At 42.0% G+C, this 18,622-nt stretch overlaps 1 protein-coding gene across 34 annotated transcripts in view; it reads right to left on the reverse strand.

Moving 5' to 3' along the window:
• The window catches only part of OBSCN (obscurin, cytoskeletal calmodulin and titin-interacting RhoGEF), a 518,757-nt gene that overhangs the window by 247,978 nt on the left and 252,157 nt on the right, over positions 1-18,622 (reverse strand). For 20 of the 34 annotated variants that reach the window (XM_089660447.1, XM_089660452.1, XM_089660453.1 and 17 more), the window contains 4 exons: positions 15,707-15,973; positions 12,981-13,247; positions 10,326-10,592; positions 4,529-4,795 (listed from right to left, as the gene is read on the reverse strand). The exons of 10 other annotated variants lie outside the window; for them this stretch is intronic. In XM_089660447.1, coding sequence (XP_089516573.1) covers positions 4,529-4,795; positions 10,326-10,592; positions 12,981-13,247; positions 15,707-15,973 — 1,068 coding nt within the window. The remainder of the gene's footprint in view (positions 1-4,528; positions 4,796-10,325; positions 10,593-12,980; positions 13,248-15,706; positions 15,974-18,622) is intronic. 4 more of the 34 variants (XM_089660459.1, XM_089660468.1, XM_089660466.1 and 1 more) reach the window with 2 other exon arrangements.

Raw genomic sequence — 18,622 nt, forward strand, 5'->3', positions numbered from 1 at the left:
TCAAAAACAACGAATGGTTCGAATTAAAAATCAAAATTCGAAACGCATTTTTAAAGTGAACCGAATTCGAAAACAAATTTAAATGTCAACCTATTGCTGACTATCGCTATTTTCCTTCAAAGACCGCGTGTATTAGTGTTAATATAGCGTTTACAAATTGCGGTGTATAGATACTGGGAGAAAATGAAATTTTCGTCCTTTTTTTTCCAACGAATTGAGCTTTCTTTTTTTGTTTTTAATTTTTTGCGCTAGAAAAAAAAGTCAGACGGTTTTGAGAAAAAAGAAAACAATATTTTTGACTTTTTTGCTATTAAACATGTCCAGTAAAAAAAAATGTAAAAATCAAATTTCAGCAAAAATTTAGGCCAAAATGTACTCTGCTCCGTGTCTTCACTAAAAAAAAAAATCCCAATATGTGTAATTAATTGGTTTATGTGAAAGTTATAGCGTCTACAAATGGTGGAATAGATACTGGAAATTGGGTTTTTTTATTACTAGTAATGGCGGCGATCAGCGACCGACTGCGGCGGGCATTCTGACACTGGGGGGGGGGAGACTGACTTGGTGTCACTTATATCCCCAGTGACACCAATACAGTGATCAGTTCTAAAAGAAAACACTGACACTGTACTAATGGCACTGGGCAGGAAGGGGTTAACATCTGGGGCGATCAAAGGGTTAACTGTGTGCTGGGCGTGTGTTACTAGGGGGCGGGGTCTGTGTGCTTCACTGTAAGCAAACTGCTTTGGATGGCTGTGCTATGCAGAGCCATCCAAAGCAGTGTGCAGGAGCTGACAGGGAGGAGGACTGTTTTGTTTACAAACAGTCCTCCTCCCCGTCGGAGATCCTTGGCAATCACCGGGTGTCGGGGAGTAATCACCGGCCGGGACCTTGACAGTTGCAGGCGCAGGTAGGGTGCACACTCGCCCCCTACCCGGAAATGAAAAAAATCATATATATATATATATACACGTGATCAGGGGCGGACTGACCATTTGGAAACTCAGGCACTGCCCGAGGGCCTGGGGCCAGTAGGGGGCCCCATGAGATGCCCCTGGTACCTTTTTCATAGGCTTTTTTGAGTTTGGGCAAGGACACAGGGGCCCCATGATCCCCTATTGCCCGGGGGCCCCATGAGTTGTCAGTCCGCCCCTGCACGTGATTTTGCGCATCCGTGCCTCCAGACAAAAGTCAGAAGGGCAGAGGCTCAGCACCACATACCTTTCCTGATCATGTGACCGCCGTCATGGCGCATCACAGCAGTCACATGACCCTAAACCCCGCCCCGCCTCCCGACTTCTGAAACTCTTAAAGGGCCGTGAAGAAGTTAAACTTCATTCTTGCTAATCAGGATTATTTTACTGTCTGGTTGTAAATTTCATTTTAAAAGAATAATAATCTGATAAGAATTCATTTACCAGCTCCGTGGATAGACGGGACATGATCGGAATGAACCATGAATGGATCAGGTGGCAGAACGTTAGACACGTGCGGTTCGTTTCGATCTGAATCGAATTTCGGACCTTTTTTTTTCCTTATTCGGAAATTCGGATGTATCGGAATTCCGAATGACAAAAAAAAACAAATTTAAAACGGACCCGAAATAAAAAAACAAAATTCGGCCAAAATTAGATTGGAAAACAAAATCAAACAAACATTTTAAAGTGGAGCTCCACCCAAAAGGGTCCCCCGCTTCATGTTAAGGATTGGCACCTTTGGGGAGCGGTGGGAGGGAGCGGGTACCCTCCTCTGTGATTGCCTAAGGCAGTGTTTCTCAACTCCAGTCCTCATGGACCCCCAACAGGTCATGTTTTCAGGATTTCCCTCAGATGAAACAGCTGTGGTAATTACTAAGGCAGTGAAACTGATCAAATCACCTGTGCAAAATAATGGAAATCCTGAAAACATGACCTGTTGGGGGTCCATGAGGACTGGAGTTAAGAAACACTGCCCTAAGGTGATTGGAAGCGGAAGTTGTCGAATGTGAGTGACTTTTTCGAATTCGGTCGAATTGTTTTTGATTTGAATTCGAATACGAATGACTGAAAATGAATCGAATGAAATTGACCAAATCCAACAGCACGAAACTTGTTAGATTTCAAAAAAAATTTTTTTTTGCGTTGCTCATGTCTACCGAACGTGTCAAGGACCACCAAAAGTTGGTAAGGTCTTGGAATTCTCTGATATTTCCTCCTCTGTGATTGCCTAAGGTGATTGGAAGTGGATGTTGTCCCCCCCCCACCCTGTAGTCTTCTGGGTCCCAGAAGACTACAGGACCATTCACAAAGCCCAGCGCTTCTCGCACATGCGCAGTAAAGCCTCAACCTGACACAGCCGAGTGCCCACATTGAAGATGCCAGCGCCGGGAACACAGGGTAGCCGGTGAAATGGGCTGCAAGGGGGGGGGAGGGGGGAGACACACCGTGGGATTGTGGGACAGGTACATTCAGGTCCATAAATATTGGGACATGGACACAATTCTAACATTTTTGGCTCTATACACCACCACAATGGATTTGAAATGAAACGAACAAGATGTGCTTTAACTGCAGATTGTCAGCTTTAATTTGAGAGTATTTACATTCAAATCAGGTGAACGGTGTAGGAATTACAACAGTTTGCATATGTGCCTCCCACTTGTTAAGGGACCAAAAGTAATGGGACAGAATAATAATCATAAATCAAACTTTCACTTTTTAATACTTGGTTGCAAATCCTTTGCAGTCAATTACAGCCTGAAGTGTGGAACGCATAGACATCACCAGACGCTGGGTGTCATCCCTGGTGATGCTCTGCCAGGCCTCTACTGCAACTGTCTTCAGTTCCTGCTTGTTCTTGGGGCATTTTCCCTTCAGTTTTGTCTTCAGCAAGTGAAATGCTCAATCGGATTCAGGTCAGGTGATTGACTTGGCCATTGCAGAACATTCCACTTCTTTCCCTTAAAAAACTGTTTGGTTGCTCTTGCAGTCTGCTTTGGGTCATTGTCCATCTGCACTGTGAAGCGTCCAATGAGTTGTGAAGCATTTGGCTGAATATGAGCAGATAATATTCCCGAAACACTTCACAATTCATCCGGCTGCTTCTGTCAGCAGTCACATCATCAATAAATACAAGAGAAGCAGTTCCATTGGCAGCCATACATGCCCACGCCATGACACTACCACCACCATGATCACTGATGAGGTGGTATGCTTAGGATCATGAGCAGTTCCTTTCCTTCTCCATACTCTTCTCTTCCCATCACTCTGGTACAAGTTGATGTCGGTCTCATCTGTCCATAGGATGTTGTTCCAGAACTGTGAAGGCTTTTTTACATGTCGTTTGGCAAACTCTAATCTGGCCTTCCTGTTTTTGAGGCTCACCAATGGTTTCCATCTTGTGGTGAACCCTCTGTATTCACTCTGGTGAAGTCTTCTCTTGATTGGTGACTTTGACACACATACACCTACCTCCTGGAGAGTGTTCTTGATCTGGCCAACTGTTGTGAAGGGTGTTTTCTTCACCAGGGAAAGAATTCTTCGCTCATCCACCACAGTTGTTTTCCGTGGTCTTCCGGGTCTTTTGGTGTTGCTGAGCTCACCGGTGCGTTTCTTCTTTTTAAGAATGTTCCAAGCAGTTGTTTTGGCCACGCCTAATGTTTTTGCTATCTCTCTGATGGGTTTGTTTTGTTTTTTCAGCCTAATGATGGCTTCACTGATAGTGACAGCTCTTTGGATCTCATCTTGAGAGTTGACAGCAACAGATTCCAAATGCAAATAGCACACTTGAAATGAACTCTGGACCTTTTATCTGCTCATTGTAATTGGGATAATGAGGGAATAACACACACCTGGCCATGGAACAGCTGAGAAGCCAATTGTCCCATTACTTTTGGTCCCTTAACAAGTGGGAGGCACATATGCAAACTGTTGTAATTCCTACACTGTTCACCTGATTTGGATGTAAATACCCTCAAATTAAAGCTGACAGTCTGCAGTTAAAGCACATCTTGTTCGTTTCATTTCAAATCTATTGTGGTGGTGTATAGAGTCAAAAATGTTAGAATTGTGTCCATGTCCCAATATTTATGGACCTGACTGTAAGTGTCCATTTTTAAAAAATAGCAGCTACCGTTTTTGTAGCTGCTGACTTTTATTTTCAAATCTACACGTGTATGGCCAGCTTAACTTTTCAAATTCGGACAAATTTTTTAGAGTTGATTGAAATCTTTTTCAATTTCAAGTGACTTTTTCGAATACTGTCGAATCGTTTTTTTTTTCGAATTCGGCGGAACCAATTTTCGAATGTGAGCGACTTTTTTGAATTCGGTCGAAATTGTTTTTCCGATTTGAGTTCAAATGACCAAAACAAATCCCAAAAACGAATCGAACAACACGAAACTTCTTAGATTTAGAAGAAAAACATTTTTTATGCTTTGCGTATGTCTATCAAACGTGTCAAGGACCACCAAAAGTTGGCAAGGTCTTGGAATTATCTGATATTTCCGGACCTTCCATTTTGAAATAATAAAAGGTAAAAAAAAATTTACCGTGGACTGTCAGTGAGGCGGTCGTCTTCTGCTCTTCACAGGTGCAGGAGTATCGGTCGACATCGATCGGTTGGAGGTCATGTATCTGGAGTTCCACTCTATATTCGTCCTGTCTCATGTCGTACTTGTCGCTGGCTCTCAGCAGAGTCTCACCCTTCTTCCATTGCACCAAAGCCGATTTCTTGGTCACCTCACCACGAAAGATGGCCGACCCTCCTTCTGCGGCTTCCACGTTAGTCAACCCCATGCTGAAATGGGCCGGCAACTCTAAGAAACGAATAAATATTCAGTCGGAAAAGCGGAAAAGCTATGTCAACTTTGTCATACAAATAAAAGAAAATAAAGAGATGACATACAAAGTGCAAAGTCCATTTTTAGATTTTTGGGGTTTTAAAAATTCATATATTATACAATGGAACCTATAAAACTTACTTTCCAATACTGTATTATAATAATATTATTACTATGTATTATTATTATTATTATTAGGTAATACTGTTCCCAACCTCTCACCATCCTGAGGATTTCACCAATTCATAAAAAGAACATTGGGGAACTGGAGAAAGTACAGAGAAGTGACTGACTGACCAAACTGACAAGAGGCATGGAGGAGATCATCTATGAGGAAAGATTAGAGGAATTGAATTTATTCTCTCTTGAGAAGAGGAGATTAAGGGGGGATATGATCTCCATGTATAATACATAAGGGGGGGATATGATCACCATGTATAATACATAAGGGGGATATGATCTCCATGTATAATACATAAGGGGGGATATGATCACCATGTATAATACATAAGGGGGGATATGATCTCCGTGTATAATACATAAAGGGGGGATATGATCTCCATGTATAATACATAAGGGGGGGGAGTGTGATCTCCATGTATAATACATAAGGGGGGATATGATCTCCATGTATAATACATAAGGGGGGGATATGATCACCATGTATAATACATAAGGGGGGATATGATCTCCATGTATAATACATAAGGGGGGATATGATCACCATGTATAATACATAAGGGGGGGATATGATCTCCATGTATAATACATAAAGGGGGGATATGATCTCCATGTATAATACATAAGGGGGGGGGGGGTGTGATCTCCATGTATAATACATAAGGGGGGGATATGATCACCATATATAATACATAAGGGGGATATGATATCCATGTATAATACATAAGGGGGATATGATCACCATATATAATACATAAGGGGGGGATATGATCTCCATGTATAATACATAAGGGGGGGGTATGATCTCCATGTATAATACATAAGGGGGGATATGATCTCCATGTATAATACATAAGGGGGGATATGATCACCATGTATAATACATCAGGGGGGATATGATCTCCATGTATAATGCATAAGGGGAGATATGATCTCCATGTATAATACATAAGGGGGGATATGATCTCCATGTATAATACATAAGGGGGGGATATGATCTCCATGTATAATACATAAGGGGGGATATGATCTCCATGTATAATACATAAGGGGGGGATATGATCTCCATGTATAATACATAAGGGGGATATGATCTCCATGTATAATACATAAGGGGGATATGATCACCATGTATAATACATAAGGGGGGGGGGATATGATCTCCATGTATAATACATAAGGGGGATATGATCTCCATGTATAATACATAAGGGGGGATATGATCACCATGTATAATACATAAGGGGGGATATGATCTCCATGTATAATACATAAGGGGGGATATGATCTCCATGTATAATACATAAGGGGGGATATGATCTCCATGTATAATACATAAGGGGGATATGATCACCATGTAAAATACATAAGGGGGATATGATCTCCATGTATAATACATAAGGGGGGATATGATCACCATGTATAATACATAAGGGGGGATATGATCTCCATGTATAATACATAAGGGGGGGAAATGATCACCATGTATAATACATAAGGGGGGATATGACCTCCATGTATAATACATAAGGGGGGATATGATCTCCATGTATAATACATAAGGGGGGATATGATCTCCATGTATAATACATAAGAGGGGATATGATCTCCATGTATAATACATAAGGGGGATATGACCTCCATGTATAATACATAAGGGGGGTGTGATCTCCATGTATAATACATAAGGGGGATATGATCTCCATGTATAATACATAAGGGGGGATATGATCTCCATGTATAATACATAAGGGGGATATGATCTCCATGTATAATACATAAGGGGGGATATGATCTCCATGTATAATACATAAGGGGGATATGATCTCCATGTATAATACATAAGGGGAGATATGATCTCCATGTATAATACATAAGGGGGGATATGATCTCCATGTATAATACATAAGGGGGGGGGTATGATCTCCATGTATAATACATGGGGGGGGGATATGATCTCCATGTATAATACATAAGGGGGGATATGATCTCCATGTATAATACATAAGGGGGATATGATCTCCATGTATAATACATAAGGGGGGATATGATCTCCATGTATAATACATAAGGGGGGATATGATCTCCATGTATAATACATAAGGGGGGATATGATCACCATGTATAATACATAAGGGGGGATATGATCTCCATGTATAATACATAAGGGGGGATATGATCTCCATGTATAATACATAAGGGGGGGATATGATCTCCATGTATAATACATAAGGGGGATATGATCTCCATGTATAATGCATAAGGGCGGATATGATCTCCATGTATAATACATAAGGGGGGATATGATCTCCATGTATAATAAATAAGGGGGGATATAATCACCATGTATAATACATAAGGGGGGGATATGATCTCCATGTATAATACATAAGGGGGGATATGATCTCCATGTATAATAAATAAGGGTGGATATGATCTCCATGTATAATACATAAGGGGGGATATGATCTCCATGTATAATACATAAGGGGGATATGATCTCCATGTATAATACATAAGGGGGGATATGATCTCCATGTATAATACATAAGGGGGATATGATCTCCATGTATAATACATAAGGTGGGGATATGATCTCCATGTATAATACATAAGGGGGATATGATCTCCATGTATAATACATAAGGGGGGATATGATCTCCATGTATAATACATAAGGGGGATATGATCTCCATGTATAATACATAAGGGGGATATGATCTCCATGTATAATACATAAGGGGGGATATGATCTCCATGTATAATACATAAGGGGGATATGATCTCCATGTATAATACATAAGGGGGATATGATCTCCATGTATAATACATAAGGGGGGGATATGATCTCCATGTATAATACATAAGGTGGGGATATGATCACCATGTATAATACATAAGGGGGGATATGATCTCCATGTATAATACATAAGGGGGATATGATCTCCATGTATAATACATAAGGGGGATATGATCTCCATGTATAATACATAAGGGGGGGATATGATCACCATGTATAATACATAAGGGGGGATATGATCTCCATGTATAATACATAAGGGGGATATGATCTCCATGTATAATACATAAGGGGGATATGATCTCCATGTATAATGCATAAGGGGGGATATGATCTCCATGTATAATACATAAGGGGGTATATGATCTCCATGTTTAATACATGAGGGGGGGATATGATCTCCATGTATAATACATAAGGGGGATATGATCTCCATGTATAATACATAAGGTGGGGATATGATCTCCATGTATAATACATAAGGGGGATATGATCTCCATGTATAATACATAAGGGGGGATATGATCTCCATGTATAATACATAAGGGGGATATGATCTCCATGTATAATACATAAGGGGGATATGATCTCCATGTATAATACATAAGGGGGGATATGATCTCCATGTATAATACATAAGGGGGGATATGATCTCCATGTATAATACATAAGGGGGATATGATCTCCATGTATAATACATAAGGGGGATATGATCTCCATGTATAATACATAAGGGGGGGATATGATCTCCATGTATAATACATAAGGTGGGGATATGATCACCATGTATAATACATAAGGGGGGATATGATCTCCATGTATAATACATAAGGGGGATATGATCTCCATGTATAATACATAAGGGGGATATGATCTCCATGTATAATACATAAGGGGGGGATATGATCACCATGTATAATACATAAGGGGGGATATGATCTCCATGTATAATACATAAGGGGGGGATATGATCACCATGTATAATACATAAGGGGGGATATGATCTCCATGTATAATACATAAGGGGGGATATGATCTCCATGTATAATGCATAAGGGGGGATATGATCTCCATGTACAATTCATAAGGGGGGATATGATCTCCATGTATAATACATAAGGGGGGATATGATCTCCATGTATAATACATAAGGGGGGATATGATCTCCATGTATAATACATAAGGGGGGATATGATCTCCATGTATAATACATAAGGGGGGATATGATCTCCATGTATAATACATAAGGGGGGATATGATCTCCATGTATAAATACATCAGTGGTTCATATAGTGAACTCGGTGTAGTTTTTCACCCTGAGGTCATCACAGAGGACAAGGGGGCGCTCTTTACGTCTGGAGGAAAAAAATTTAATCTCCAAACACGGAAAAGGTTTCTTCACAGTAAAAGCTGTGAGAATGTGGAATAGACTCCCTCAAGAGTTGGTTGTGGCCAGCTCAGTGGATTGCTGTAGGAAAGTCCTGGATTCTTTCTTGGATACACAGAATATAACTGGATATAACATTTATAGGTAAAGTTGATCCAGGGAATATTCGATTGCCTCTCGGGGGATCAGGAAGGAATTTTTTCACTGCAGGAGCAAATTGGATCGTGCTTTGCTGGGGTTTTTTTGCCTTCTTCTGGATCAACTGTGGGGGTAGGATTATTGCTTTTTATTTTTCTATGGTTTAACTGGATGGACTTTTGTCTTTTTTCAGCCAGACTAACTATGTAACTATGTTTAAATTTTTAGCGTTTTTTGACCCAAATATTTTACAGCTAAAAAACTCATCTAGAAGCCCTCTAGTCCTGGAATTTTTTCAAGCCAAAAAACATTGATTCCAGTCTATGTGTGTATGGACACATAGGATAACATGCTGGGGGGTTTACTGGCTGTAGAAAAAACGTCAAAAACCAAAAACAGCTGCTGTAAAAACATCAAGTGTGCGTGAGGGCTTAGCTATAAAAATGCTCTAACGCTGGAAAACGCAGCAAAAAGCTGTGAAACGCATTAAAGTGCCGCAAACCGACGATTTTGGACTTTTTTGACCAAAAAATATTTTTTTCTTGGTAAAAAAAATTGCAAACATGGAAAAACACAGCAAAACGACACTAAACGCTTATGCAAAAACGCTAAAAAAAAGCTGAAAAGCTCATGTTTTTAACGTGACTTTACACAGCTGACATTACCAGCATCATCAAAACGTCCCACCCCCCCGTGTGCGTGAGGGCTTAGGATTGCTTAGGATTGAGAGCTTCCACACACGTGTTCCTCAATAAGCCGCCCACCGTTGCATGATCCCAATAAAAGTCACCAAGTCTTTGAGATGGATGTTCAAGCCTACTGAATTTGGAGGCAATGTTGGGTTGATGTTCCATTGGTATAATGGCCTTGGGCAGAGGAAGTCTTTTAGGAAAAATGTAATTTTCGTTAGCAGTTCCTTTAAATCTAAAAAAAATAAATAAATAAACTCCCCACAAAAATGGACTTTTACTTTGGAAAGTTAAATAGCTGTGAATTCTTACCAGTCACTGTCAGAGTCGCCGTAGTTGCCTCCTCCCCACACAGACAGGTGTAGTTCCCAGGATCCTTCAGGTCTAATTTGGAGATGACGAGTTCAGCGTGGACGCCCTGTTGTCTCATCTTGTATTTGCCGCCCGGTTTTAGGGTCTGGTGTCCTTTCTTCCACTCCGTCTTTGCTTTGGCTTTGCTGAGCTGGCATTGAAAAATGGCTTCTTGGCCTTCCACGCCTTCGGTGTTTCTCAGTCCCTCTACAAATAGCGGGGGTAGTTCTGACAAAAGTGATAGAGATATATTCTGACAAAAACGTAATGAGTCTCCTTAAAGTGATGGAATGAAGATGAAGTGTAAGACGTGAACAACGAGCACCGAAATGTAGCCGGCAGTAACATTCTAGTTGAGACTCAGGGCCTCCAGACGGCGAGTGAGGCACAACAAATGTACTTTGAGGCACAAAAAGTGTCTGAAGTGGGACCTTCTAATAGGGATCTACAGATACCGGCCACTTTATTATGTCCACCTTGCTAGTGCCAAGAAAATATCCCCCACACCATTACACCACCACCAGCCTGAATGGTTGATACAAGGCAGGATGGATCCACCACACCATGACACCACCACCACCAGCCTGAACCATTGATACAAGGCAGGATGGATCCACCACACCATGACACCACCACCAGCCTGAATGGTTGATATAAGGCAGAATGGATCCACCGCACCATGACACCACCACCACCACCAGCCTGAACCATTGATACAAGGCAGGATGGATCCACCACACCATGACACCACCAGCACCATCCTGGACCGTGGATACAAGGCAGGATGGATCCACCACACCATGACACCACCAGCACCATCCTGGACCGTGGATACAAGGCAGGATGGATCCACTACACCATGACACCACCACCACCACCACCAGCCTGAACGGTTGATACAAGGCAGGATGGATCCACCACACCATGACACCACCACCTTTAGCCTGAACCATTGATACAAGGCAGGATATATCCACCACACCATGACACCACCACCACCACCAGCCTGGACCATTGATACAAGGCAGGATGGATCCACCACACCATGACACCACCACCACCAGCCTAAACCATTGATACAAGGCAGGCTGGATCCACCACACCATGACACCACCGGCCTGAACCATTGATACAAGGCAGGATGGATCACCCACACCGTGACACCACCACCAGCCTGAACCATTGATACAAGGCAGGATGGATCACCCACACCGTGACACCACCACCACCCTGAACCATTGATACAAGGCAGGATGGATCCACCACACCATGACACCACCAGCCTGAACCATTGATACAAGGACAGGGGTCAGTGCTGGCAGGGCAGAGGACAGCAGTCAACGCAGGCAGGGCAGAGGACAGCAGTCAACGCAGGCAGGGAAGAAGACAGGAGTCACTGCTGAAAGGGCAGAGGACAGCAGTCAATGCTGGCAGGGAAGAGAACAAGGGTCACTGCTGGCTGGGCAGAGGACAGGGGTCACTGCTTGAAGGGCAGAGGATGGGGTCACTGCTGGAAGGGCAGAGGATGGGGTCACTGCTGGAAGAGCAGAGGACAGGGGTCACTGCTGGAAGGGCAGAGGATGGGGTCACTGCTGGAAGAGCAGAGGACAGGGGTCAATGCTGGCAGGGCAGAGGACGGGGTCACTGCTATATGGCAGAGGACAAGGGTCACTGCTGGCAGGGCAGAGGACAGGGGACAATGCTGGCAGGGCAGTGGACAGGGGTCACCGCTGGCAGGGGAGAAGACAGTAGTCACTGCTGGCAGGGCAGAGGAAAGGGGTCACTGCTGGCAGGGCAGAGGACAGGGGTCACTGCTGGCAGGGAAGAGTACAGGGGTCACTGCTGGCAGGGCAGAGGACAGGGGTCACTGCTGGCAGGGCAGAAGACAGGGGTCACTGCTGGCAGGGCAGAGGACAGGGGTCACTGCTGGCAGGACAGAGGACAGGGGCACAGAAAACAGAGCTCTTGCTCTCCCCACAATACATAACTGAGATCAGTGTCAGTCAAAGACAGAATCGTGTCAGGGTAGGGCATTATAATTTAGGGTGGTAAAGTATCTGGGTAGGGTGTTATAGTATCAGATTAGGGTGGTAAAATATCAGGTTAGGGTGGTAAAGTATCATATTAGGATGGTAGTATCAGATTAGGGCAGCATAGTAGCAGGTTAGGGTTGGCTTTGGGGGGACACAACTAAAATCTTGGGGGGCATATCCCACCCCCAGCACATCCCTAGATCCATCCATGACATGGACCATAACCCTCCAAGACAACTCAGTACTTGGGTCTAGAGTCTATATACATTTTGGATACAGTGGGTAAGGGGATGAAGCTGTGGAGGTTCGATGAAGACGTCAATCGATTTTATAGGTGCCATTAAGTCTATAATAACACAAGAAAACAGCAAAGACAAAAAAGTATAAACAGGACATCCGAAACAAACCACATTTGTCTCAATGAGCTCCGAAGAAAGATGGCCGAGCAAATACGACAGAACGCAACTGGAAAAAAAGATGCGTGCAACATAGAACATGGAACACGCGTGTCACAGAGGCCAATAGCAGTTGGTTGAAGGACCAGACACGGACTCTTATGGGCAGACTCTACAAATATATTTACCTCGCACTGACAGCTCTGCAGTGGTCTGCTGCCCTCCGCACACACACGTGTAATCTCCTCCATCCTTCAGATCCAGATTGTGAATTGTCAGCTCTGTGACGGCTCCCTCCTGCTTCACGGCGTACTTCTCGCTTGCTTGGATCACAGAACCGTCCTTCATCCAAGACGCCGCAACACCGACCTTACTGAGCTCACAGCGCAGAGTCGCAGCCTGGCCTTCAGATGCCGATTCATTTCTCAGTTCCTCCACAAAGACAATCGGAAGAGCTACAATGTGCGGAGACACAGACTCAGAGGTATGCTGGGTTGTATCATGGCTGAATTTTTTTAAGTTTATAAAAATTATTTTTTTATTTTTCTTACAAATCACCCATTTGAGGGATGGGGACTAGGATACCCTGTGATACGAACATCATGGGAGGGGTGGGGCCTAGGATACCCTGTGATACGAACATCATGGGAGGGGTGAGACCTAGGATACCCTGTGATACGAACATCATGGGAGGGGTGAGACCTAGGATACCCTGTGATACGAACATCGTGGGAGGGGTGGGGCCTAGGATACCCTGTGATACGAACATCATGGGAGGGGTGGGGCCTAGGATACCCTGTGATACGAACATCATGGGAGGGGTGGGGCCTAGGATACCCTGTGATACGAACATCGTGGGTTTTCTAAAAAGAGGGAGCACAGGACAGGCTGCTTGCCAACAGCTCTCTAATCCTCTGTACATAGCACACCAAAGAAGAAGGGAACTCAAACCTCTGAGAAATATTTGTACATCTGAGCTTGAGCTATCCACCTCTGTAAACAGCAGAATTTTTGTTCAACAGAGCAACTAAGAATAGACAGGTATACATGTGAATAGGAGCCCATAAACCCAGCTGTTGGCTGGAGATTTTTTTTCTGATCATATTAAAGAAAAAAACCCACATATATATATATATATATATATATATATGTGTGTGTGTATATATATATATATATATATATATATATATATATATATATATATATGTGTATATATATATATATATATATATGTGTATATATATATATATATATATATATATATATATATAAATAATTTTATTTATTTATTTATTTAAATATATAATATGATCAGAAGGGGAAAAATATAGATATAAATATAATTAAATTAAATAATATAATTAAATATAAAATTTAAAAAAGTATATGAAAATATAGATGTATAAAATAGCGAGCCTCATCTCCAGAGCTGCATTATGGACACGCCTAGTTTGATATATATATATATATATATAATTTTATTTATTTTAATATATATAATATAATCAGAAGTGGAAAAATTTAGATATAAATATCATTAAATTAAACAATATAATTAAATATAAATTCTATATATATTTATCAGACTATCGCCTACTCTGCTCACTTTTAGGCGATCTCTGAAAACCTCTCTCTTCAGGGAAGCCTATCCTGCCCTCAGCTAATAATGGAATCTTCTACTCTTCCAACCAGTCCATCCCCCACAGTTACTACCTTTTGTACCACCAGCCCCTCCCTCCTAGATTGTAAGCTCCCAGGATCAGGGTCCTCCTAACCCTCTTGTATTGAACTGTATTGTTGCTGGATTGTCTCCCGTTATATCAGGGCCGGACTGACAACTCATGGGGCCCCCGGGCAATAGGGGATCATGGGGCCCCTGTGTTCTTCCCAAACTCAAAAAAAGCCTATGAAAAAGGTACCAGGGGCATCTCATGGGGCCCCCTACTGACCTCGGGCCCTCAGGCAGTGCCCGAATTTCCAAATGGTCAGTCCGTCCCTGCGTTATATTGTAAAGCGCTGAGCAAACTGTTGGCGCTATATAAATCCTGTATAATAATTATATATATATATATATATATATATATATATATATATATACATATAGTTATTTATTTTAATATATAATATGATCAGAAGGGGAAAATATTAATATAACTATAATTAAATGAAATACTATAATTACATGTAAATAAAAAAAATCATATATATATATATATATATATATATATATATACACACACACATATATATATATATATTGTATTTATTTATTTTAAAATACAATATGATCAGAAGGGGGAAAATATAGATAAAAATATAATTAAATAATATAATTAAATATAAATTTTAAATATATATATATATACATATAAATTCTATATAAAAATATAGATGTATAAAATAGTGAGTCTCATCTCCAGAGCTGCATTATGCACGTGTCTAGTTTGATCATCGTGCCACGTCGCAAAGATGGGGGAACTCGGTGGCAAAAAAGCATCTATAGCTAAGCATTCTTGTTACATTTTCCAATATTATTACATTTGTTCTCTTCATCTGTAAGTGTACTTAATTCAATGTTACACCTACATGTGTTCGTGTGAACGAAAAACTCAAAATATGTAAACTATCACGTGACCGCGATAAAACGCTCATAGAGGCTGATGTTTTGGAAAGACCACTAGAAGTTTGGCTCTGACAAATATGAGCATGCTTTCAGCTGAACACAATGATGAGGTGAGACGGAAATGAAGTGGAAAGAGGTGATAATGGTGGAAGAGACATAGAAGAACTGGTAATGGAATTTCGTTGAGATGAGGATCATAGGTTATTAGTGCAGACGGGGGAAGGTAATGTGAAGACGGATACATAGCCAACAAACGGTGACTATTGGGGGGGTCATCAGAAGATCATTTACCCTTCACGGTAAGAGATGCGGTTGTATGCTGGTCTCCACATACACACGTGTATTCACCGGCATCTTCCAGGTCCAACCGATTTATAACCAACTCGCCGACAAGACCTTCCTGGATGAATCTGTATTTATCTCCGGGTTTAAGAGTCTTTTGTCCCTTTTTCCATTCCAGCGGAGCTTTTGGTTTGGTCAACGTACAACGAAGGGCTGCCGACTCTCCCTCCAGGCTTTCTGTGCCCTTCAGTTCCTCCTTAAATCGTGGAGGAACAGCTGAACACGGGATGGAAAGAACATTGTAAAACACCAACTAGGAAGCATATACCATGGCAAAAAGTATTTTGATAAGGCTGGGGAGGAGAAGGGCAACCAAACTAATACGAGGCATGGAGGAGCTCAGCTATGAGGAAAGATTAGAGGAACTGAATGTATTCTTTCTTGAGGAGAAGAGATTAATGGAGGGTATGATCTCCATGTATAATACATAAGGGGGGATATGATCTCCATGTATAATACATAAGGGGGGGATATGATCTCCATGTATAATACATAAGGGGGGGATATGATCTCCATGTATAATACATAAGGGGGGGATATGATCTCCATGTATAATACATAAGGGGGGATATGATCTCCATGTATAATACATAAGAGGGGATATGATCTCCATGTATAATACATAAGGGGGATATGATCTCCATGTATAATACATAAGGGGGGATATGATCTCCATGTATAATACATAAGGGGGGATATGATCTCCATGTATAATACATAAGGGGGGATATGATCTCCATGTATAATACATAAGGGGGGATATGATCTCCATGTATAATACATAAGGGGGGATATGATCTCCATGTATAATACATAAGGGGGGGATATGATCTCCATGTATAATACATAAGGGGGGATATGATCTCCATGTATAATACATAAGGGGGGATATGATCTCCATGTATAATACATAAGGGGGATATGATCTCCATGTATAATACATAAGGGGGGGATATGATCTCCATGTATAATACATAAGGGGGGATATGATCTCCATGTATAATACATAAGGGGGGATATGATCTCCATGTATAATACATAAGGGGGGGGATATGATCACCATGTATAATACATAAGGGGGATATGATCTCCATGTATAATACATAAGGGGGATATGATCTCCATGTATAATACATAAGGGGGGGATATGATCACCATGTATAATACATAAGGGGGGGATATGATCTCCATGTATAATACACATACATACATATATATATATATATATATATATATATATATATAAATAACAATAATAAAAAATATATAATAAAATAACATAAAATATATTACTTTTTTTAAAAGTAAATTACTTTTTTTTTGTTAAATGTATCTTGGAAAGTAATATTTTGCCAGCCACCATCTGTAAAAGCTTTTACTCTGGATGGGTATATTGTATAGTTTTTTTCAAAACAAATGTTGGCAGCTCAAGCAACCACACACAAAGAGCTTATATTCCTAACGTGGTAGTAAAGCCCATTGTTTTCTTGTACCTACAGGTAAGCCCAAAATAAAGACTTACCTGTAGGTACAATAAATATCTCCTAAATGTACCACGTTTAGGAGGTGTTTACTATAGTAGCAGCCGCAGTAGCATGTGCACTGTGCTCTCAATGGACGGCGTGTCGTCCAATGAGAGAGCTGTGCCACGACCATGACTCCCGCACGCATGTGACGTCATTGCGGCTCGGCCAGGCAAACAGCGAAAGCGCGGGAAACCGGAAAGGAAGACCGGGTGAAGTTGGAAGCACCTACAGCGGTGACAGGGCACCACTGGAGGGCTTTGTTTTCAGGTAAGTCTTTCATAATGTGTTAGTATGTGATGCACGCTAGTATAGTATGCTATTATTTTGCAGGGGATTTTTTTTTTCTTTTAGGTTAGGTATGTGTGCACACGCGATCTCAGAATGATGTTGTGTCAGAGGCGTCCCTAGGGTTGGTGTCACCCGCTGCGGTAACACTTGGTGACACCCCCTCCGACGATCCCCGCAGAATGGATCAGATCTGCGGATTGAGCATAATGGATCGGACTCCGATCCAATAAGCTCAATCCGCAGATCCGATCCATCCTGCGGGGATCGTCAGCTTTCTTTACAACTTAGCTTGTCTTGGAGCGGGTCCGGTGTCACCCCGTATAGGTTGCATGCCGACAATCCCCGCAGCATCGTCGACATGCAACCTATACGGGGTGACACCAGACCTGCTCCAAGAAAAGGTAAGTTGTAAAGCAAGTCGGCAATTCCCGCAGGATGGATCGGATCCATCCTGTGGGGATCGTTGGCTTTCTTTACAACTTACCTTTTCTTGGAGCGGGTCCGGTGTCACCCCGTGCGGTCGGTGTCACCCGGTGCAGACTGCACCCTCCGCACCTGCCTCTGGACGCCACTGCGTTGTGTCGTGCATTTTGAAAATATGTGACTGTCATTGAGTACGTAAAGCAATTCTGTGTATGAGGGGCCCCCCAAAACTGAAGTGCCCTGGGCCCCCCAATGTCTAAATCTGGCCCCAAAAACAGACATACAATCCAAAGTCATAGCTTATATTAAGGCCAACATTAAAAATAATAAGGCCCAATGAACAGCTCCATGTTCTGGTACTGCGTGCGTTACAACAAAGTACATAAATGCACAACACATGAGTTACTGCATTATGGTACCATTCATTTTGAATGGGCCCCCATTCCAACACATTTGTGTTACAGCATGATGTGATGTGATGTGCTGCATTCGAGAAAAGGGTCATATGAGATTTAAAGCATGGTAAAGTGTGTTGGCAGCAGGGGCGGACTGACCATTTGGAAACTCGGGCACTTCCTGAGGGCCCAGGGTCAGTAGGGGGCCCCATGAGATGCCTCTGGTACCTTTT

Source organism: Staurois parvus, unplaced genomic scaffold, assembly GCF_062004578.1.
Source record: "Staurois parvus isolate SC_StPar_1 unplaced genomic scaffold, SC_StPar_1.0 ptg001245l, whole genome shotgun sequence".
Classification (NCBI taxonomy): Eukaryota; Metazoa; Chordata; class Amphibia; order Anura; family Ranidae; genus Staurois; species Staurois parvus.